Raw genomic sequence first — 24,342 nt, 5'->3', positions numbered from 1 at the left:
TATCTCTGGAACTATTTAAAATACTTCATCAGCTGGAAATAGAGTATTCCTCTGTATAATGGAGTTTCCCTGCAATCCCAACAGAATCTGACAGAAGTAGCTCATTAGTCCAATAATGATACAACACATTTCCCGAGCAAATTAAGACTCAGGAGAACCATGGTCAGGACTGCAGTTGCTATCTAGCTGGTTCCACTAATGAAGAGTTTCCCTTAACCAAAACTTGGTGATACACTGATTTACAAATATGCTGCACCAATGTTTCCTTAGAGTTGAAATTTTCAATGGTTTCATTTTAATGCACAAGTTCTTGATAACCCTGGCTTCAAAGCACCCATTAAAAAACCTCCACAACTTATTCTGTCAACCAAGCAGCAGTACATTCTCTGTCAAAAACATGCTGCCTGAGACACTAAGATGTAGGAGTTCACAGGGCTTGTTAATTCATTTCACAGAAAATATATATTCACTAAGAAGGTTTAATCACTGTCCTACAGTTAACGCTCGGGAATTTGTAATTCAGCCCAAATATCCTGAAGAATTTTAGAATGAGCTTTTAAACAACGCAGGAAGCTGTGTTGTGTGACAAGGAACAAAGAACACAGCCAGACTTTATATGCCTCTGTCTCCATATGGTCCAATTACAGAATGTGGGTCACACCTAGCCTACAGAAAGCCATCTGGCTTTCTTCTACCTTTCTCCCTGAGGAAACAAAATAGATGTCAGCCTGGGCAACACATGCTGCCTAGAGAGCTTAGCAGCGTGCAAGAGACACCAGAGGCTCAACTGGCCCACAGCCGCTGGAGTCATCCTTTGGTATGCTGTATTTTTCAACTATGCAACTGTTCTATTATTTCAAAGACAAAACTCTCAACTGCTTATACTACTAGTTTATCTTGGCACAGAACTGGGCAAAGGAACTTGAACAATAGTCAGGTAAAGGAAGAGAGGTTTTTCCCTCCATCCTTTGCCAGGCCAAACACACTTTCCCAGGTAAACATGTCAGACCCCTGGAGAGGGGCTAAGATCCCAAACCACTCTGAAGCATATACTGAGCACTGCATCTTCTGAGTTTGAAGATGAAGTTGCTCTTGAAAAAGCAGCAATGCCCAAGCAATTGCTTTTTAAGAGAGTGAGAAGTAGATTTTTTGCTACTTCCTTGCCCCTTCTAAAATAAATTTATCTAATGAATTTTGCGTAGCTGGATGAATACAACTTGGCTGCTCATTACTCCCTAAATTCCAGTAAAAGTTGGCTCCCAGCTTCAGCTGGGTTTAAGACCAATTTGGATTCTGGTTGTATTTCAAACAGCTACCGCTTTATTGTACTGGGATTAAGATGAAGCACTATACTATGGCTTAGGTGAAACAAAGCAGGGAATTCCACAAGAAAGGCTCAAAGCTCCTGAAGTTAGCCAAAGCAGTTCAACATATCTGGTAATAATTAAGCAGCTTGAGAAGATATGACAATAACAGCCCAGCAGTAATCTAAAAGAAGTCTTTTCCATTAAGTCTCAGAATTGCTTTCTCAAATCCCAGGGATTTCCCTTGATAACTGACGTGTTGCTGATATGCAGGCTCCTCCAAAAGTCCTACCAGGTCACCCTTGTCTGGAAGAGCTGATACATAGCCTCAAATATATTTGACCTTAAGAACTCTTGCCAGCCGCTACCATTTATCATTACCACAGCTTTGATCTTTGCCTCTATCGCTTTCCATCTATTCAAAGTCATGCCATTTCTGCAATGTGGTATCTTTTGATAACTCCTGGCAGAATAGGTCTAGTTTGCTGAAGTTAATCTACAGAACTATTTTAGTTGCCCAATGGAGTACAGCTATGCTCCTAGGGCTCTCACAGATGCTCCAAAAGGATTTTTTTTTGGCCAAAGCAGGGAGAAGTCAATGCTCTCCCACCCCCTTGTAGGGGGGAAAAGGATCTTTGCTATCAAAACCTGTTATAGGGAATATCTTCTCTGGTTTCAGCAGTTCCTTGCAAACAGAGGTGTTATAAAGGACAGACCACATCGCTGATCGAGTTTGGTCTAACCCCTCTAGCAAGTAGACATACTCCTTGCTGCTGCAAAGAACATCACATAGCAAACCAATTTCAGGCCAGCATACTAGAAATTGCCATACTTTTGCTCCACACCCACCAAATAGAGATGGCAAGGTTTCAGAGAGAAAGGATTAACGGACTTCCCCCCAGTCAGGAAGGTTTGAGCTCTCTGCTGAAGTTCTTAAGCTCTAAATTCCCAATCCAGTCCAGCTCATCCCTTTAAGCATCAAATTAGCTTTCTGTAAAGCAAACAGAATCTGAAGCAGTTTTGGAAAGAGTTTAGACTTTATCTTCGTAGGCAAGTTACATTTGCTGTACCAAGCCAGTACAGGTGATGATTCGGATGAACCTCCAAGCAAAAAACTGCCGACAGACTTCTCTTTCCAGTAATGCTGGCTTACGTAAGGTGAATGTTCAGTACCAGAATGACAACACGCCTTGTTACTAAGCTCAAAATAAACCCTCTCCCCCCAAACCAGGGACAGTTTCGGAGTAAGAGAAGATATCCTGTGTTGATAGAGGTCTGTTTTGATCCTGTCAAATTAGGATTTGGAGGAAAAAAACCCCACATCAGTTCAGAAGTGCTCCTGGTCTAACTCATAAGAAGGGATGCTACAATGCCTGGCATCTCCTGTTTCCCCATAGCACCTCACAGCTCCAGACTCCACACTTCGCTCTCAAAGCTCAATCTTACACCTCTTCAGAGGTGAGCATTCCTCTGCAACCATTTGCAAGAAGACTAAGACACCTGTCCCAGTTTTGGGCCCCTTCACACTTTCTTCCATACACCCCAAACCTCCAAAGGAAGCAAGCCAGAGAGCCTGAAAGATGGTCACATGCTGTGAGCACCCATCTCAGAAGTGACATATGATCTCCCAAACTTCTGAGGCCTTCTGAAGCCAGACTAATTTACCAAGTGTATTATGTAGAAGGCATGAAGGAGGAATTGTGTTCAAGCACCTGTTTCTAACAACCTGCGTCTAAATCCAGTGATGAGATTTTACAGCAACCTGCCATCACTATTCTGAAGGATCCTGCTGAAATGAAGACCTGGTAAGAACACCTCTGACAGCAAGAATGAACACAGCTTCTGATTTTTCGTGGGATTTGTACAGGACTGTACAGAGTTTTGAATATCTGACATACAACTGCCATTCTGATTTCTCTGAAGCCTACAAAGTTTGATATGAAAATTTCAGCTGGCAGCATAACTTAATATAGACAGCCTGAGACTAAGGAACAGACACAAATACATGGCAGTCAATGGGACTTTGTTAGTGCAGCAATTTAATATGCAAGATATGCCAAGCATCATATAAAGCTCACAGCATTCTTTGCATAAATATACCCAACTTTTTTTTCTTGAACCACGAACAATACAAACTTCAGAAAAGTTATCAGTAGGATATTCTGCTAGATATTAATTGCTATGCTGTTGCACGTTGCAAACATATGCCAAAAGAAAAAGAGTACAGGCAATAGCTTTGCCTAATCCAGAGGTATTAAGTCATTTAAAATAAAGGGGGGGGGGGGGGGGGGGGCGGAATCAGATGCTTTTAACTGATTTATTCTTTAGACTGTCAATTTAGTTTCCCTGGGTATGCCTTTGAAGCTTTCCAGCAGCACAGAGAATATATTGAGAAATTTCATGCTTTCATCATGCCCAATTTTGACAAGGTTAATGCAAGTCTTAGGCAGATACAGAAGTACTGATAAACTAACTCCAACTGTTCCATATATGGAGAAAAAAAAATGCAATTTTTTCTTTCAGGGAAAATCCAACTTTACTCAAGTAACTTGTAGAATTGTTGACAACAGACATGGGATAAAAGCTATTTGTTTTGCTTTTGGGGACAGGTGACAGAAAGAACGGCTGCTTAAACAGGTCCTGTCCTAGCTACAGGATTGCCCTTTTGATTGTGCTGATGTTATCAAGGAGGCCAGGGATGTGGTATGCTGGGTTAAATATGACACAATGTAAGCATTTCTTCTGTATAAGGATTCATTTGTTTAAATCTAGCCTGACAATGTCCTTTTGACCTTATCATATGTCTGTATTTTCAAAAAGCAAAAGCTTTGACCCTGTTGATACCTATAGGGAAAAAAAAAATAGAAAGGAAAAAAAGAGAGAGAGAGAGAGAGGAAAAAAAAGACACCTCCCAACCCAATCTGCAGCAGTTATCCATTACTTCAAGCCCAAACTAGGAGGCTCTTGTAGCTTAGATACATAAGGTGTCAAATCTATGACAAAGTATTAACAGCCGCCACAGGAACAAATTCAAATACCAGAACATATTTAGGAGGCATTTTAAAAGAAAGTTAGTTAGAGCAACCAAGAATAAGATGTTATTTAACATATAATTAAACACTTTCTTTCTGTGATAGGAAACCAACAAGTGTAAATGTGTGCAGGTTATAATGCGTCAGATTGTGCATCTTCACTACAGCTGTATCACAATAGTGTCTGACAGCCTCTGCTGTACTCTTTTTTGTTTGTTCCCCCCACCCCCTGCCATAGACCCACAAAACAATTATTCCCCACATTAGAGAGAGCACTGCCTAGCACCTTAAAACGTGAGGTTCGTCCCCTTATACCAACTCACTCCTCTGCCAACACAATGACCCTCTATTTAAGGTAAGTGCAGCAGATCACAGACCCTGTTCCACCCACCATGTGGATTCGAGTTTTAGTTTGTCAGTAAGTGTTCTGCTATGTTCAGTGAAGCTTAACTTTCAGTTCTTCACTTCCTCCTTCCATTTACAGTTGCATGGAAAAACTTGTATACATAAACCTGAATGTAGACAGCCATTTTGTTTCCAACCATCTACACAAAATATCTGTAGAATACATGCAAATATTTTAGCTTCCTTTATTAAGTGAAACTATGAGTCATTCCATTACATTGCTATTCAAATGAAGTGAATCTTAAATCCGTTACCTGATTTTCTTTAGCAGAAGATTCCAAGAAAGCTGCATTCCAGGATTCTGCTAAAGCTTTCCCTTCTTCATAGCTGATCACCCTGAACAAAGAAGAAAAAAAAAAAAAAAAAAGTATGTTTCTTTATAACTTGCAAAAGAATTGGAATTTGATGCATCAGGAAAGACCTCAGAGTACTGAAGCACATAAGTGCATGTAATAGGAATGTTTTGTGAAGTCTGATCCAGAGCATTTGCTTTTGGCTGCTGTCAAATACACTACTGGGCCAGGTAAAACTGCTATGTAACCCAGAAGAGCAGTTGTCCCACAGTATTGCTTTGTTTTCATAATCTGTAATATCATCTGGTATTTCACAGTTGTGAAAAATACACTTCTGTTACTTACTTCAAAAAAACCTGAAGTGTTAAATGACCATCCCTGGAACCTTATAGCAAAAGTCAACATTAGAACAAAAGTTCACGGCTCCTAGTTCGCATTCTGGACACAAATACTTTCCCAGTGCCTTATTTTAACCTACAATTTGATTTTAGTTACAGAAAGCCAAGAACAAAACTAGTGCTTTGCAGCCACAGGAATGCCGGCTGCTGTCTTGCATTTCACACATACTGGAGTTCACATACCGTTCCATATGCAGGTCTTTTTTATTTCCAACCAGCATAATGGGTATTCTGTGAAAGAAAGTTCAGAACTTCAGAACAGTTACAGTATACTGAACAAAGTACTAGTAACATGCCTGCAATGAAATGAGATGAAAGTGTCACTACTTACTGGACTTTTCCCACCATATCCAATAACTTGCCATGGATAACTTTTATCACTTCAAAACTGCAAAATAAAGGGATGAAGTCACACATGCACTCCAATGTTTATCCTTAATACCCGATACACAAGCAATTAAATGCATATGTAGGTTGCTGTGTTTATAACTTACGCTATGTATAGTGGCAGAACTACAAAGATGCTGAAAGTCTTACCGATTTGTGTACAACAGACAAAATGGTTCCAGAAGCAGCAAAGACTAACCTACGCCTCCCCGGTTATGATATTTGCAGAAATAAATAACATTACCCAGGACCAACGCATCTAGCATAGAATCACTAAAAGCCTCTCCCACCTCTCATCTGGTTTGTATCTGCAGTAAGAAATTTAACTGCTGGAGTCCAACAATCCTGGATGAGCATATCAAATTAAAGCAGTTTCAAAGAAAAATTATTTAGTTAAGCACACTCCATCTTGAAAGAATACATTATTTTTTTAAGAACACTTAGTTCATATAGAATTCATTCATTAGCCAAAAGAAGCCTAAATTCTAATTTTCTATGGAAAGTGAGTAAACTGAACTGCAAGATGGTATCGAAACTGGTTATTCAAATACTTGTTGCCTGTTCACCTACTATGTAAGTCAAGTTTGGATGACAGGAGGTAAGAAGCAGTGCTGTGAAATACTAAGAAGCCAAAAACCTCACTAACAAAATCCACTGCATTTGACACCTAGTACTTTTGAGAACAAGCTATAAACAGGGTTGAAGAGCAGATGTTGTGCTCCTCTAATTACATTATGGAAAAAATGTTGGTACATGAAGTGCACAATTGAGATTTGTTTTGAGAGAGAGGCACAGGCTCACAGACAAGACACACAACTAGACAACAAAAAAGTGACCAAAACTTTTCCAACTTCCAAGGTCATTAGCTACAGGCAGTGTCTTGACTTGCACTGCATTTCAATTAGAATTGAAACTCTTAAAAACAGAGCGGCACTCAAACACACTTCCAACTCAGAGCTCTCAAAGAACTGGTGCCTAAAAACACTATTCAAGCTATCTGAATCATTAAAACTTCTCACTTCTGGAACAATAAATGCTACCATATTTAAGAAGGATTTTCTGTCAAGTAGGTCAGTTTGTCTGACTTCCGATAGTTTTCACAACTGAGTAGAACGCAATACTTCTCCACGTTCAGCTAATAGTTTTAGTATATCCTATCAAGAAAATGAGTTCTTTGCAAACAAAAGCATGACAGTCTGGCACAACTTACTATTAGTAACTCAAGTACGATACTACAGATTACATAAAAATGTGGAATCAGTGAAAGGACTTTAGGGTTACAAAGAGCTTATGCTGAAAAGGTATTAGTGAAATTCTGGTCTTGAGAACTTGTCTTGGACTTTCATTCTTATAATTATTTCAAAAATAAAGAGTGAAATGGAGATTGGTTGTGACAAAGTTAAGAGGCACTGGTACACATAGAACTAGGTGATCCTGCAAACTGAAAGAAGAATAAAAATGCTACCGAAAAAATTCTGCTACAGACCACAGAACTGTTTCTCACTCTGAAGCAACAGTAAAGATCTAGCATATTAGCCACAGGATAACCAAACCACTAACATAGTACAATCACCGTTTCCTTTCTGCTATTAGGTGTGCTGTTCCCAGCATAGCCCGAAAAACACCATGCCATGGCACGGCACCCTGGCGAGTCCTCAACTGAGGTTCCAGGGCACAATGCTGCAAAGTGTTCTTCTTCAACTTGCACTCTTCATTCCCCAATTCTGTGTGCCTATCTGCTTGCCTAGGATAGTTCACGAGCTCCGTTTTTAGTAAAAATAGCACAAATAAACAACTGATCTTTGTTAACAGATCAGGGTGGAAATTGAGAGAAGTGCTATTTAAGCTCAAACACAATTCTGACACAGAAACAAGTTGCTAAGAACTGCCAGGAATGAAATTGGCTTGACCAGATCAATTTAATGTTCTAGAAAGCTTTTCAAATTAATAAGGCTAGAAGGAGCAGGGACACACTATAAGACAGATATTGACCAATCCAAAGAGAGCATTATCACGTCAAGTCGCAAAACAGTGAGAGATTTGGAGACCATAAGAGGTCCTTTCCGGTTCTGTCAAGCAAATAGGGCTACAGCAAACAGCATAATGTGTGAAATACAACAAAAAAAAAAATCTGACTAGCTGTCAGATAAACGCGTTACACATCATGGAACCTAGCAAGATACAAAATTGGAATTTAATTAAGCTGAACTAGAGCAAAAGCCTTCCAGTAACCTTGCTGCTGAGAGCCTGGGAATGTGAAAAATGTAGGGCATTAGCTTTTACTCTAGTCCCATTTAAACTTCCCACTGGAGGTTAGCAGGGAAGATGATAATTTTAAAAGGGCATTTCTATTAAGTTTGCTGTCAAAGCTCTCACCCCTGCTGGTTCAATACTCAGATCAATATACACACTTTGACAAAAGTCAAGACAGATGGTGACTGTAATTTGATTGCCTGGGCAAGTCATCTAAGCTACCACAGTACTGTGGAGGATCTTTCCTCTTGCCTAAACACTGTCTTGATACAGAACATAAGGAATTGAACAAGACAGGATCATTAATACTTTGAAATTTAAAGGAAGAAACAAAAAAACACTTGGAATAAATTGATCAAGACTAAAATACTGATGAAGACTATCTACCTACAGTCATAACATATCTTGTTCTGTAGTATTTTCACCATATTTTGGTTTCTGTTTTAACTGATCAAATGCTACCACAGGAAACAGATTTTCATTTCTTCATTTGTGCTGCTAAGCTCAAGACATCCTGAGGCAACAACTGGAGTAGCTGAAAAAGATCATGTCCTTTAGCTGCCAACCAGGGAACAGCACAACCTGTAGAAGCTTCCAAGTGGTCTATGTTGATTTTAGTCAAAGACATTTTTGTCCTCACAGTACTACTTATCAATGAACATTGTCCACTTAAGGCTGAGAATACTAACTCCTATTTCATGCAAGTTAGCACCAACACTGAACCTCTGATTAAAGAAGAGGGGGGGGGGGAAAGAAGAGGGGGGGGGGGAAGAAGAGGGGGGGGGGAAAGAAGAGGGGGGGGGGAAAGAAGAGGGGGGGGGAAAGAAGGGGGGGGGGAAAGAAGGGGGGGGGGAAAGAAGGGGGGGGGGGAAAGAAGGGGGGGGGGAAAGAAGGGGGGGGGAAAGAAGGGGGGGGGGAAAGAAGGGGGGGGGAAAGAAGGGGGGGGGGAAAGAAGGGGGGGGGGAAAGAAGGGGGGGGGAAAGAAGGGGGGGGGAAAGAAGGGGGGGGGAAAGAAGGGGGGGGGAAAGAAGGGGGGGGGAAAGAAGGGGGGGGAAAGAAGGGGGGGAAAAGAAGGGGGGGGGAAAGAAGAGGGGGGGGAAAGAAGAGGGGGGGGAAAGAAGAGGGGGGGGAAAGAAGAGGGGGGGGGAAAGAAGAGGGGGGGGGAAAGAAGGGGGGGGGAAAGAAGGGGGGGGGAAAGAAGGGGGGGGGAAAGAAGGGGGGGGGAAAGAAGGGGGGGGGAAAGAAGGGGGGGGGAAAGAAGGGGGGGGGAAAGAAGGGGGGGGGAAAGAAGGGGGGGGGGAAAGAAGGGGGGGGGGGAAAGAAGGGGGGGGGGAAAGAGGGGGGGGGAAAGAAGGGGGGGGGAAAGAAGGGGGGGGGAAAGAAGGGGGGGGAAAGAAGAGGGGGGGGAAAGAAGAGGGGGGGGAAAGAAGAGGGGGGGGAAAGAAGAGGGGGGGGAAAGAAGAGGGGGGGGAAAGAAGAGGGGGGGGAAAGAAGAGGGGGGGGAAAGAAGAGGGGGGGGAAAGAAGAGGGGGGGGAAAGAAGAGGGGGGGGAAGAAGAGGGGGGGGAAAGAAGAGGGGGGGGAAAGAAGAGGGGGGGGAAAGAAGAGGGGGGGGAAAGAAGAGGGGGGGGAAAGAAGAGGGGGGGGAAAGAAGAGGGGGGGGAAAGAAGAGGGGGGGGAAAGAAGAGGGGGGGGAAAGAAGAGGGGGGGGAAAGAAGAGGGGGGGGAAAGAAGAGGGGGGGGAAAGAAGAGGGGGGGGAAAGAAGAGGGGGGGGAAAGAAGAGGGGGGGGAAAGAAGAGGGGGGGGAAAGAAGAGGGGGGGGAAAGAAGGGGGGGGGAAAGAAGGGGGGGAAAGAAGGGGGGGGGAAAGAAGGGGGGGGGGGGGAAGAAGAGGGGGGGGGGAAGAATTTAGCTTAGTATCTCTAGACACACACGAAAGCCTAACATCTGTTGCATTTCCTCCAGAACACACGTGCTTGCCCTTCACTACTTCAGAACTAAAGAAGAAAACCAAGAATGAAGGAGTGTGAAAACCTGTTCAACATTCAAGACCTTGCAAGCAATGGAAGTTTATAACCAGACTGTATCCTTTCTTAGAGAAGCACAGAAGAGCTAACAGGGAAGTTGTTTTGCCTGTATTTTATTATGGTCTACTAAAGAACACTTGAGACACCAGTTTTGTCCGGTTCAGAGGAAAAGACATGGAACGCTTCAGCACTCATAAAAAGCTGATGAGCTTCCTTGCAAGTAGAAAGGAAGCATCAACTTCTCTTCTACTTGATGAGAGTGAAAGGTCTAAGGTCTTAATCATTTTACTTAAACAAAAATTTAAGAAAATAGGACTATTTTGGCTGTCAAAACAAAGATGCTGTACAATATTAGAAAATTAAGATCTATTCAAGAATGACCAGTATTTAAACAAAGCAAGATGACCAGAGGAAGAGACAAAATGACAGAAGATAACAACGCCTTAGAAGAAGGCTGAGATGCGTCCTGCAAGTAAATTAACTCCAGCTACAATGGACTCTGTCCTCATGTCAGAATGAGCAGCTAACAGCAAGGACAAAATAGATACTCTGGGAAAATTTTCAGGTAAGATTATTTGCTGCAGCATGTCAAGAGTAAGTCTACAGGCCAAAAGTCATATATTGCTATTTATATAAAAATTTCTGATGGTTAACCAGAACAATCCAAGACAAGAAGTCAAAGAAATCTCAGTACAGCAATGAGCTACAAGGCTGAGGGATCGATCTAGCAACTAACTGGGTACTTCACATAAATGTACAGTGCCCTTCAGGTTCATATTTAACTATGCCTTTGTATCTGATGCTAGAACAATAAAGTCTACTTATTCCTGAAATCATTCTACGTACTTTTACTTACACCTCAAACAACGTAGTTCAGCACTGTCTCATTTCTTACATGGTACCTTGCATATTAGTCTGCAAAGTGTCTGTGACATTTGGATCTGAGGGGAAATTTCTGAAAAAACATTAATTTTAATTTCCATTATACTTTTAAGGGAAAGAAAGATTAAATGAATTAAACACATGTAAAGAAAATATAGCAGAGTCAGGAGGTGAACCCAGAATATATCTGGTTAATATCTGAACCTGAAGAACACAACAGATTTTATTACCTTTTTATTGACGTGACTGAATAAACAAGAATGTAGCCATTGATGTCTATGGAGTACGTCTGAGGAAATATGGAGTATTCATCCTGTAGAAGGAATATTGCATTTAAAATTACTTACTGTCACAGTTCAGAACTTGATGCTAGCAGGTCACTACCAGATAAGTTGGTCATATTTGTACGACATGAGGTGCAGAACCATTTTGTATAGGTAGTACTTTCAGAATTAAGTTTTTTCATCGTAATGTCAGATGTGGAATCTTTACCAAATTAAGAGAAAGCTGAGTCAGTCTGTATACTCTAAAATTTAATCCACAGCTTTTTTGGTTTATTCCCTTTAAGACTATGGATCAACTAAAGCTATTCCCAATCCTCTTATCCTGCTTAATTATCAGTTTGTATTAGTACAAAATATCCACTCTGTCCTACCACTAATTAGCAGTTACGCTTCTTATCTTGCTGGTGATACATTTCAAATTCCTAATTTCAACAGCTGACGACAGGATCTACCAGTTCGTAATTTCAAGTGACACTGATCACATCTAAATTACCTAAGGGATTTGTTAGGAAGTGAATTAACTGTGGCTTACTAACTAACTAATGCTCACCAACTACAGATGCAAGAAATACAGTTATTAGTTGCTTTATGACAACTAGAAGTTTACATTATATGACAAGTGTTTAATGACAAGAAACAAACAAAACACCAGGAACTTATTACCCCTGTAGAAAAGGAACTGACCGAATAGGTAAATGAAACAGACTGACATATTGCAGGTAACACAACACAAATAGTACAAATCCCATGTTAAAAATCTAAATTGTTCTAATACATATTCCCAAGAAACATTTACCTTTTGACAAGAGCCACACTTCTTAATGTACGAGTTCTCAAATTCTTAAACCTATGCTTCTCAAGATGTTAATTTTAGCTTAAGACCACATAACCTCTCTGTATATTGTCATGACTGAACAGATGGAGCAGTGCAATCATGCAGCTTAAATCTATACAGCCAAAAGGAATCAAACTTCCTCAGCTGGTAAATGAGGAAAAACCCTTTATAAATCAGCTTCACAGATTGAGCCAAAATAGTTTGAAGAAGAGCACTTGACAAAAGATGCCCTTATTTGCCTTTATTGCTACACAGTGAGGGCAGCCCTCCCCGAGCTTCACTAAAATGCCAAACTGCCACTTCAGTTGGCCATATAATCCCAAAGTCAATACAGAAGGGATCTGAGCTAGTCTGCGTGTAAAACAGGTGAAAGTGCAACTCTGTAGTTGTTTGACTTTACCTGGAATTTCTCAGGATTGCCCCAGCTGGAATTTGGTGTTAGGTAAGATTTCCTTTTGCACTCCTCTTCTGTGATCCTGTACCAAGACTCCTGTTTAACTGAACTACGCAAAGCTGAATAGATAACCATGAAAGATAAAGAGGCACAGGACAGAAGAGGAGTACCAAGAAAAGTAAGTGCCATAACCTCAACTGTTTCTAATTCATTACTTAATTTTTATCTTGTTAGAGGAAGGAAGGAAAGCTGCTATGCTTCCTGGAACTTGAGGGTCAAGTTAAGAACTTTACCAAGTGATAAAACAATGTAGCTGTAACTTTTCAAGTCATAGCCAAGTTTTCAAGCATGTAACAAACCTATAATATAATTCTTGCCATGCTGTATACACATAAGGACTCCCTATAGATCATCAAGCAAGACAAACTTAAGAAATCTGTCCAAGCCACACCTTCCATAACCCAACATCAGCTCTCCCCTCTAAGCCTGTGAGTCAGAACTCAAAGTTCAAGTCATTCACAGGAAGAATCAAATCTGAAAATAACCACATGCTGGGAAAGAAGTTGTTTTGGTTTTACAATACTGTATAACATTAAATCAACCCTAAAAATAAACCTCAGCAATAGAGGTATGTCACCAGTGAAGTTACACTGCCCTCCCAGAAGGCCATTTCTTCCTCAAAGAGAAATTTTACTTTTATCACTACACTACAACTGGAGATGTAAGGCAAGCACACTTATATTGGCACAAAGTGAAACCTATGGAGCTGCTCACACTTCTCACCCTGCCCATCTCTCAACCTTGCTCTCCTCTGCAGAACATTCCCCATCAAACAATCTTGCCCCAGAACGTGTGGCCAGTATTGTGCTTCTATTCCTTTCAGACACCTCTGACAGATTGTAAGTGGATATAGTGTTGCTGATTAGCACCACAAGCTGACACCATATAAATACAGCATGGTTATTCTTAAAACATGTAGCTCTCTTCAAAGAAAGCAATAAACATACCTAGAAGGTTACAACCCTTCTGAATAGTGTCCCAGCTATGAGCAAGCATCCTGAAGCTTTAAAGTCTTAAGTACTGGCAGCGTATTTTACACCACCAACATTGTCTAACACTACTCAGTTTGAAAAAACCTAAAGGCATAGTATCAGAAATCACGGAAGGTAAGAACATGTAAGCAATAAAAAGTTTAGGATAAAAATACAGGGGTTTAACAGTCCCTGTTCTGTTTTTTTTCCTAACACAGAGTCTTTCCAAAGACAAAGCACTCCTGTGCATGGAACATGCAGTGCAAGTTCAGCCAAGCAGCACCATATAATGAATACCCGTACTTAATGAAGCTACTGACCATGCTACAGGACATGCGTTCACTGTCTCCTCCTGTGCTCCCTGTCATTACGTGAAGGCTCAGAAGCACGCATGAACCATCACATAAAAATGTAAACAAACTGCAGTAGTTTATTGGTAGCCCAGTAACTACTACCTATATGCATTTCTGTCTATTCCCCATGACTACTTCATGGATACAAGTCACAGTGGTGTAGCTGGAGCACACAAATAGGAAAAAGTCATGAAAAACTTCTCCATGGTTTACTGAAGTGACATTTCCCATCTAAAGCAAGACTGCTAGTTTAGTCCGTAAATATCAAGCCCGCTACTTATGAACTTTTGGTACATCAAAGTTAAGGCAGTTCCTTCTTCACTTTTTTAGACATACATTCAATAGACAGGAAAAAAAAAAACAACCACCAAACAAAAAACCAAAACAAAGCCTTTAAATAAACACTACAGAAACATTGCTCTTTAGTGGCTAAACAATAAGGCAGAATCATTTAAGTTAACCTTCACCTTTGAACGCATGGTTGTTACCAACTTAGCTGTACAGGAATATGAATACCTGTTGTTTTAACTCTGAAGAAAGATCCAAAGAAAGAAAGATAACTTACTTGACCAGCAGTGTCAACCAGCTGAAGATGATATTCTTGGCCATTTACTGTGATCAGTTTTGTAAAAGCTAGAACAAACAAGAAATACATAAACGTGTCAGAATTATACACAAGGAAGGGATCACCATCAGCCAAGGCACTAAGAACTTTAGTTACAGGCTTTAAAGTAGCAGTAAAAGCCTAGATCAGGTGGCTGTACTTTTAACTAGTGTATTGCAGATAACGAAACTCAGAAATTTACTTTAAAATGTCAAGATTCTCCTCACATTGGATGCAGCAGTTTCTCCTTTACTTCCTTAAAAGGAAAGAGTAAAAAGGGTTTTTACATGCATTTCTAAGAGACTTCCAGGCAACTGTAATTTGTGGTAACACAAGACACTTAAAATACAATTAGCATCAAAGCTAAGCTTGAACTTATTATAAGACATTTTACCCGGTTTCCAAGCAGCAAGATCAATTTCCCAAAGGTAAATACCATGAGGTAAATTACCTGGATTAAAAAACAAACAAACAAAAAAAACCCAAGCAAAAAACAAACACCAAAACCAAACTTTGGGGGCTAGAACACACAGAGCCAAACTTATGAATATACTAAACTTAAATAATGAGAATTTAGCTAGAAGTTCACTGTGTTGCTTTCACACTTTCCATAGCTACCAGCCTATCTTAGTCCTCAGTCAGGAAGTACATTCAGTCCCTAAAAGTGATGAGAATTGCTTCTCTTCCTCAGATTCATGTAGTGCCAATGCACTGTGAGCTGAGGAATCTTACTCAGTGTTTGTATTATGCAACTGCAAAAGCAAACAGTGTTACGGCTCTTGTGGGAATAATGTACTACCAAGCACTACACATACCAAACAGAGCACACTGACCTGCCTTCAGAGCTTCACTTTGTCCTTAGTGTTGCAGTTAAGACACAATTACTGGACAGTACTAATATATTGAGTAAAATTTGTGCTGTCCTCTGGTTGAGGTGGTTTTCCCAAATACTAACAGTCCTATGAAGCTTCATCTTTCATTGCAGTGATGAGCATGGAAATAGCTAACACTGCAGTGACCTGTTCTTCATACTCTAAGTTGTCCAACAGCTTGGCGTAGCTGCAAAGTTGAATGTTCTTGATCCCACTGTGCGGTCTCCTGCCTACGCCTTCTGGGTTTTGTACAGGGTCTCCTAGAAGCTGAAGTTTGCCAACTTTCCGCCGCCCCGCCAATGCTTGTTGCCCTGTCAAGTCTCCACAATGTGAGTATTGTCTTGAGTAAGTGGGCTGAAATATCTGAAACTGGAGGTTTCAGCCCACCTAGTAAATCAAAGCACCCTTTTTAAAAAAAAAGGAGCAATGGCAATTCAAACAGCAATGCCAAACTAATGCAGAGTATCTAAATAAACAGTGTAAAGCATACCTACCGTTTCCATTACAATACCAACAAGTGCAAATTGAAATGGAGCCTCAGAGAGCTCCTACCTTACCCTGTCTATCCCCCAAGAAAGCTGCTTTAGCACATGTGCATACGAGCTGCACTCAAGTCACTACCTGGATGCTGTTGTCATCGCTGCACAGAATTTTAGGGTTATGAAGCAAGAATCCACAACAGCTCTTTGCCTTGGATGCATACTGTGGTGGGGACAGAAGTAACTGTTTGAACAGATGTTAACATGCAGCGCTGCTATATACAATATCACTGCTTCAAGTCAGGGAAAACAGACTCATCTGGAGACATACTGCATTAACAGGTATATTAAAAGTAACAGTCTCTCTCTAGTGTCTTGACACTTCACATGCATATCAAAGCACTCTGCAATCAAAGTAGCTTCAAGAGCCTCATGAAGTTAATATTTAAAAAGGGACAGAGACAGATGGCAGCTTTTTCAGACTACTCGAGAAGCCTAGAATAGACCCAGCAAAGACATCATCATCATCGGTACTGGAAGCAGAGTGTGACAGAGCCAGCGGAAGGGAAACAGTGGAGGAGTCACCACAGACTGGGTGAGGAGAACTGTTAGTTCAGTGCAGAGGCTTGTAGCACTAGGAACAGCCCACTGCAAGAACACAAATCTGCTTTGATGCAGTCATAATTAGTGACTCCCGTTTCTTTGCTGAAGTTTTTAAAAAATATTCCTGGTAAGAATTTAATCTTGGGAAAAACCTGCAGCTGTATTAAATGTGATTAGCGATCCACAGCTCCCCTTGATCCAGAGGAAGTCTCCACTTCCAATTCCATCACCTATCATCCTGGGACACATTGCCTTCTGCTGTGCCTGTGAGCAAGACAAACAACCCATAATACGATAACTGCACAGCATGGCTCTTCCCAGTATGCCAAGGACAGATTTCAGCAGACCTGAACAATCTCTGCAGTCCTAGTCATAACACAAATATCTGTGAAACGCCGCTCATCAGCTGAAGCATGGGTAAGGCCTGTTTTACGTCCATGAAGCATGCTGATCTCAGAACAAGACATATTTACACCTTGCAATGCATAACTCAAGTGTAGCTACATGAAGAAAGCTGCAACCCCCACCTTCACCTACAATTGTTCCCAGTTCTGATGCACTGCTGAAACTTGGAGAATTCGATGCTGCAGTGAATAGCGCAGCACCAGATACATGCGTACAGTTGAGGGTGCACCAGTCAACGGCTGCATTGCGAAGAAACTAAACCACTCTGCCATCAGAGAAAGTTCTGGAAAAATTATGTGCAGAGTGCAGCCCTGAATACTGCTACAGCTCAGCAGAAGTGTAACTTATGCAGCAACTCCCTCAACTGCTGATCATCGTCACCCTAAGATCAAGTGTATTTCAATTACACCAACATGAATGAAGTGATTTGCATATAAAACTAAAGTGACAGCTGCTGTGAAAACAAGCCATTATGATAAAAAAAGCAGTACCAGGCATATGAATGCAGGCTTTTAGATCAATAGTGCTACTGAGTAAAGGTGACTGGTATAACATTATTCCCACAGAGCAACTGGCTGGTAGCTAAATACAACCACCTCATAAGGGTTCCTTGGTTACTACCTTTTGCACCCCTTTCTGCTTGTCTTCATTCCAAAGTCAATGCCTGTCACTATCTGTCAGGACATCTTCTACAACACTGAGATGTGTAATGCAACAGAGCTTTATTTAATTTTTCTCAGAAGCCTCATTTCCACCCCTTGAGAATGCTGCTCATCAGCAGCTCCTGGGAAGAAGCATACTTCAGCCTTCCATTGCAGTTGCCATGACATGCATGGAAGAAGTTTAGCCTTAAAGATGCTTCTAGCAGACCCATCTAAACCCATAGGTATCCCCTCCACGACTACTAGGGTTCCTCCAGGCCCCTCCACCTTTCTAATATGCTCTACTCGCAATTTTATTAAAAAACACAGGATGGAGGTAGGAAGCCCTTGGGGAAGACTATTCCTTTCCTTAGGGAGCTACTGAGCCTGTTTAGGGGAGAAAGGAAGACCACAGAGCTATGGCACAGTGCTAGAAGCTTCTCCAAAGCTGCAAGGAAAAGCAGAGGGCAGCCAGGCAGGCCTCAGAGGAGCTGGAGGAAACATTTTTGAGATTTGGGCAGTCAAGTCAGCTTTCCTGCAACACAAAATCACTGAACTAATGATAACCAAAAAGACATCTCTGCAAAGATGGGGATGGGTGGAGTTATGTGCACATCTTCATTATCTGTTCTATCTGACCTATTTGCTTCGAGTTCCAAATTAAGATTCTAGTTTTTATTCCAGTAAGATTTTTGAGTTTTAAATTGTTCTGGTCTTAGCTCACCTGAGCTAATCTGCCTTCAGAGCCCCATTCAGCTCAGTGCCCATACAGATTCCCTCCACACACTCCTGCTCTGCAACGATCTTCCTTCTCTTTCCAACATTCCCACAAGTAATTGTTCCACTAGTTTCTCAACCTGGCTGTCTCAAGAATAGCCACCCATCATGGTGTCACTCCTGTTGGGACATTCAGAAAGGGAAAATCTATTTTGCTAAGCAATTAACTCTCACCTCTGCTGCTGCCACAAAACGCTGCAAGTTACTCTTCCTGATACACAAGTTTAGTAGAAGCAACTGAATTCAACATGCTCATTAACTTACATAAACTAACTTTTATGGTTCTAATGTAATATAAGCAAAGGAAAACAGAGCAGTGAAGCAGTGACGACTTTAACAAACACTAAGTGAAATCTGATACAGCTTATTTTCTCTTTACCACTTCCAAAGAAGGCAGTGATTTTCACACTGAAAAAATGAAACTACTAGAATATTAGGTCTTATTCCTATTGCTCAAGGCTTATATGCTATGCAACTTGTTCCTTTAAGAGCTTAACTACAGTTTGCCTTCTATACAATTTAGCTTTACACTCAATTTTTTGTGCAAGTTTTATTATTTGAAGCAAAAATTCTGAAGATTAAGCTACCAGCAGTACTGCAGCTTTCTACCCTTTAATCAGTGCTGGCAGAATACTGTAGTAAGTTATCAGTAACAATTTTCTGGAGACAAAACAGAAATTACATAGGCCGGACTATTCTTTAGCCTGTATTTTTTTTCATTCCCATGTTTTGTGACACTAAAGTAGACCCTATCTATCACTAGATGAAACTGAAAAGCTTTTATAACCCGATATAAAGCACTGGAAAAATGCAACATTCTCCAACACGGCCCCTAGTACAGGAACCTGGACTTGTCAACCCTTTTTGCCAGCATTGTTAACCAGATTTGTAATTTCAAGCTAGGAAAACAATAAAAGAGTTGATTACATACTTTGTGTCTTATGACCCTGCACAGAATCAGAAACATACAGCTGGGAGTGTCAAAAGACTGGACTGGTCAAAGATTTATATTTAGAAAAAACATTTTAAAAAGATTAAGTAGTCAAAAAAATGGTTTTATAATAATCCCATCAAAACTAGTTTCACATGTCCCTCTTAAAGATACCTTCGAGGTATCTTAAAATGTTAGTGTTAAATTAGAACGTGTTATCTCTTCCGTTCTTCACAGAAGCATTTTTAAAACATTCTATCTATCAGGACTTCCAGGGCTTAAAGACAGGACAGATTTCCTCCTGTTTTGAACCTCAGGGCACATCTTTTACATTTTCAACCCTTACTTCCCAGCAACATGTTCTGATGCAAGAAGGGCCATTCGATTCTCTACCTTTCAGAAAACAAATTCCTCCAGCCATGCTGTACATCATAAGACTTTCACCAAATCAATAATGCTGCTTGTTTTCCAAACAAATTAGAAATCAAGTGAAAAGTTATGCCTTTTCAAGGCACCCTGCCCAACAAAGTTTTCATGGCCACAACATGCTCAATGTTTAGAATTCAGATCAAGCAAGCAGTGCAGACTGCAAGAGTCAATTCATCCAGAGTGTATTTTCATATAGTTATGAAGTGCTACCAGTGTGAGACGTACAACTAGAGTTAGTAACAGCAGTTACAGGCAATAGGTTTCTGTGGACAAGAAGAGCTTGTAAAGAATGAAACAAGCCAACCTTGTACCAAGGTATCAAAATCCTAAAACAAGTTACAGACGCAGTATTTTGGAGAAACTCTGACCCCATGTCTCTCAAGCTTTATTTGTTCCCATATACCTGCATAAAACTAAAAGATTACTTTAAATAATTTGCATTTATATAGCACAGACAGTGAAAAATAACCTGTCCCAGCTGATATTAAGACTTAAAGTACAGAAGCTTAATCCCCAGTATTTTGTTAGCAGCTTTAATTCAAAATAAACATTTTTTATAGTTTTAACAAAGTAAAAAGGGTTGATGGAAAGTGTTAATATTAATGACATCTGTATAAGGACGAACAGATCATCCAGGTCAAGGGGCAAATTATCCACCTTGCCTCACTAAAGCGAATGTAGAGTTTTTAAAAAAGTAGCATCTGAATTTTAGTTCTAAGCAATAAAATAATCCTCAGTAAAATATCCTGATAGCTCCTGATTTGTAATTATCACCATATATATCCAAAAGAAACCTTGTTCTGCTGAATACTTCATTCAAACTTCCAGAGTATCACATAGGCTTAACATCCTACTGCACAAGTTCAAAACAGTAAAAATGTGTGCTACCACTGCATTTCAGAAGTCACTGAAATACAAGAACTCCAGGGTTATGATCATGAAATCAAAGTTTTATTTGCCACACAATTAAAGTGAGCCAGTACGATCAAGTTACTCAGCCTAGCACCACAGCTGCTCAAGTACTTTATGACCATTGCTAGCTCAGAAAGAGGTGGTTGGATTGTAATGAATACCGGGTAACTTGCCTCTGAAGTGACTTGTTGCTCTTGGCAGCATTTTTGGTGTTAGTATCTTTACTCACCTGCTATGCTAGGTATTCACAAAGGCACTAATATTAAAAAAACTGCTAAGAGAAAAGAGACACCTGAAGTCAGTTACTCAGTATTTGCAGCAAGCTGACTGTGAACCAGGCTTGTTATCAAGCAGTTGGATATGAGTAATTTAAAAGATTATCATGTTATCATGGCCACAGCATGTGTACCTTCTAAGGTAGTCATTTACTCCTCACTGATATTGCTGGCTTTGTGTTCATCTGGATATACTGATCAAATGAGACATTTGAGACTTTGGAACAGTTCTCTGTAGCAACACATTTTCACATAGGTATGACATACTTAATTTGAAGTGCCCCAACTATATTAGGGAAGCAGATGTGTTATATGTATGTTGTTGGACAAGAAGGAGATGCAAATAGCCAGATTGATTAGGTTTTCCTTCATTTAGTGTTAAAACAGTTTAGCTGTTCGGAGAAATATGCACACAGCTATTTCCATGCTGCAATTCTGTAAGCTTGGTAAGCATTGGTTTAAAGGACTCATAAAACTTAACAGTTAATGAATGTTAATATGTAAAAGTCCATGTTAGTATGTATAACCACAATGGCTTATGATAAAAGTTAGTTAGGCACAGAAGAGCAGCTTGTCAGTTATTTACTTACTGTTCTCTATGGTTGGATCATACGAATCAACAAACTGTCCTTCCACGAACTGAATTGTCAGTGAAGATTTTCCTGTAAAGCAAGGAAAAGATAATCTGTATTGAAACAAGTCTTCAGGCTGTTATCACTTTACACTTACCAGCAGATACACTAATGTTTTTATAAGAGCCAGTATGAGCTTTGCATGGTTCATTTAAACTATCTATACATGACAACTGACCTATTTTTAAATTAAGTGCCTATTCCTAGTAACTGGGTCTCCTGAACGCATAAAAAATAGTGCAAAAGCTACTCGGCATGTGTTCTGCTTTTGTTTTAACATAGCATAATTTAAGTGCCTCCTCCAGTTTAAAACAAATCTAAAAGTAGCAGTGTCCAATCCTTATAAAACTAAATTTAACAAACTGCTATATTTGGAAGGTTCTTCTGTCGAGAAGCAAGGAAAACTAGAAATAATTTTCAGTCGTTGCACAGGAAACTAGGAGCTTGGATAGAATTAGCCAAATTTGGTTTGACTAGGAGATTGGACATATTTCCCATGACAAAAGGATGATCTCAAAATTCTTTAGATCAATATATTCTCCTATTAATCCTCTTAAAGCCACACTACAAGAGACCAATGGATGCTGTATTTTAAGCAGTGATTGAGGGGGCATCATTGGATTTTTTTCTTTTGAAAGCAATTTAACTGCTACTTTTGCAGACAACGGTCTCAATTTCAGTTATGCTGATCTGATCATACACCCCTCCAATAAAGAGTAATGCAAAACATTGCACTTAATAGCAGATTGAAAAAATTAAAACTAATTTGGTCTTGAAAGATTTTACAAGATGGCATACATTGACCATAAAAAGCACCTTTAAAGCTCTGCAACTGAAGACTTTTCAAAGCATTACTGAAGTCTTAACAGATTTCCATTACAGCACATCTTCTACTAGACCCTATAACACTATGTTTACTGGACAAATACACTCTTATAAAGATTCCCAAGTGCATTAGCTGCTTTTGGACATAAGCATATTCTTCATGCTCCTTTATACTCTTCTCATTGGCAAGAAGCACAAACAAAATACAACCTCAAGTTAAAATTTAGGCTCAAGACCATCCTACTCAGTGGAAGCCTTTCAATGACATCATCAGTAACCAATGTTGTGGTTGAACTATATAGTAAAACTATTTTCAAGAATTAATTGCTTTGGATAAAGATTGCTCTCTTGCAGTGCTCAGACCATGCTATGTTTATACTTTGCTGCAGAAAAAGTTCTTTCCTAAGCATTCCTTCAGGAGGTATTAAAAAACAGTTTTCCATTTCCAACCACCCCATTCTTGCTTCATCATACAAGGCTCTTGACCTATTCGCATTTGACTTTTTATTATCATCAGCATATGTAGCAAGTCACTTTGTTAAAGACATTCTAAAAATTGCAAGTCAGACAAAGTACAAGCAAGAAAGTGATACAAGGGAAGTTTGGCTTAATATTTATAACTACATGTGCAGTCAATTCCTTCATTAACTGCAACACTTCCAGGATTTACTTCTCCAGGAGGAAGGAAGAAAGTGTCACACAAGCATCATCATTTGGGGATTTCCAACAGCCATAACCTTCATCAACTCACCACCTGGTTTATTTTAACATCACTGTCCAGCTCTGCCATGCTTATCCCTTTGCTGTCTCCTATCAGTCATGCCAGTTTATTCAAGATACAATGCTAAAAAACCCAGACAGCCCCCAAAAAGACCAACCAGCACACGGCCTTTTAAGAGTTGCTTTTTCTCAAATCGAGTTCTTGGATACCATTCTCCAATACATCCAACAGTGCAACTAAAGGTGTTATACTCACTGTGCATGAGTTTGCAGAGAACAATGAGCGTTCAACTGTTGTTCCAGCAAGGGTGGGGGGAAGCAAAGCAACCATGCACATCTGAAATCATCCTAATAAGGACAAACTCAGAACTGAGACTATGCATCCCAGCAACTTTCTGAAGCTGTGTATTTTGGACACCACTTAAAGAGTGAATGAACTTTTAAGTTATTTCTTCTTCAGCTATAAGGTTATGAAGCTGCTACCCAGAGTTCACGCTTCCAGATTCTTTGCCAATACCAGCACATTAAGCACTCCATTTTAAAACAAAGTTAACTATTCCTATATTAGGCTGTTACATCTTTAAGATAAGGAGAGCTAAGTTAAGCATAGATCATCACTGAACATTTTTCCTCCTAAGGAGGATCCTAAACTGACTGAAAGACTTGACTGCTACCGTCTGTCTGTGTTAAGTCTGGAAACTGAATACTAGAAATAAGTCCGAGCCAACAGAAAATGCTGCATTTAACATCCAGCTGTATTAATTACTGCTTTCCTCCCAACAGTGAAAGAGGAAACAAAAACAGACAAAACCAGTGTTCCAACACTCTCCTCCTAAATTCCTCCAAGCTTTGTAACAAGGCTTCCAGTAATGATGTGTTTGTGATCACAAGAGGATGCCTGCTTTCCTAGAGGAGCCACAGGGAAGCTCTCCAGTCTTGGATTCAGCCACGTACCCTCTCAGGACAAGTGCATGCAACAGTATCCCACTAAACCAAGGCTTCCAAAGGGTACACGGGAAATTTAAAACCTAAGTCATTAACACCCCACTGCCTTGTCTCAGCCCATGCCCAAGAAGCACACAGGACCATGTCAACAACAGCTTGGCTTGAACTTTGTCCGACAGGTTTTATTCCAGGCTTTTGACCTCTGCTCGTGGACAGAGAAGAAAATTAAGTTGACAATTTAGCTCCTATCTCCTCTTCCCTCAGAAAGATCAGGCAACATTTTCAGAGAGAATTACAACAAACATAACGTCCATGAGGCATGGACCAAGGAACTGCACGCAACTGCATCTACTGATGTGCTAACTATCTCGGAGCACTGCAGGGAGGAGGATGCAGGGAGATACTGCAGTCTAGA

General features: G+C 40.4%; 1 protein-coding gene across 2 annotated transcripts in view; it reads right to left on the bottom strand.

Annotated features, from left to right (window-relative positions):
- Positions 1 to 24,342, bottom strand: part of RHEB (Ras homolog, mTORC1 binding) — a 43,795-nt gene that overhangs the window by 2,367 nt on the left and 17,086 nt on the right. The window contains exons 2-7 of one of the 2 annotated variants that reach the window (XM_052807230.1): positions 21,396 to 21,467; positions 14,443 to 14,510; positions 11,211 to 11,293; positions 5,764 to 5,820; positions 5,616 to 5,663; positions 4,996 to 5,077 (exon numbers count right to left, since the gene is read on the bottom strand). In XM_052807230.1, coding sequence (XP_052663190.1) covers positions 4,996 to 5,077; positions 5,616 to 5,663; positions 5,764 to 5,820; positions 11,211 to 11,293; positions 14,443 to 14,510; positions 21,396 to 21,467 — 410 coding nt within the window. The remainder of the gene's footprint in view (positions 1 to 4,995; positions 5,078 to 5,615; positions 5,664 to 5,763; positions 5,821 to 11,210; positions 11,294 to 14,442; positions 14,511 to 21,395; positions 21,468 to 24,342) is intronic. The other variant, XM_052807241.1, reaches the window with a different exon arrangement.

Source organism: Harpia harpyja, chromosome 1 (assembly GCF_026419915.1).
Source record: "Harpia harpyja isolate bHarHar1 chromosome 1, bHarHar1 primary haplotype, whole genome shotgun sequence".
In the NCBI taxonomy this organism is placed as follows: domain Eukaryota; kingdom Metazoa; phylum Chordata; class Aves; order Accipitriformes; family Accipitridae; genus Harpia; species Harpia harpyja.
Note: the sequence above shows the minus strand (reverse complement) of the source record. Positions and strands in the feature narration are given on the sequence as shown.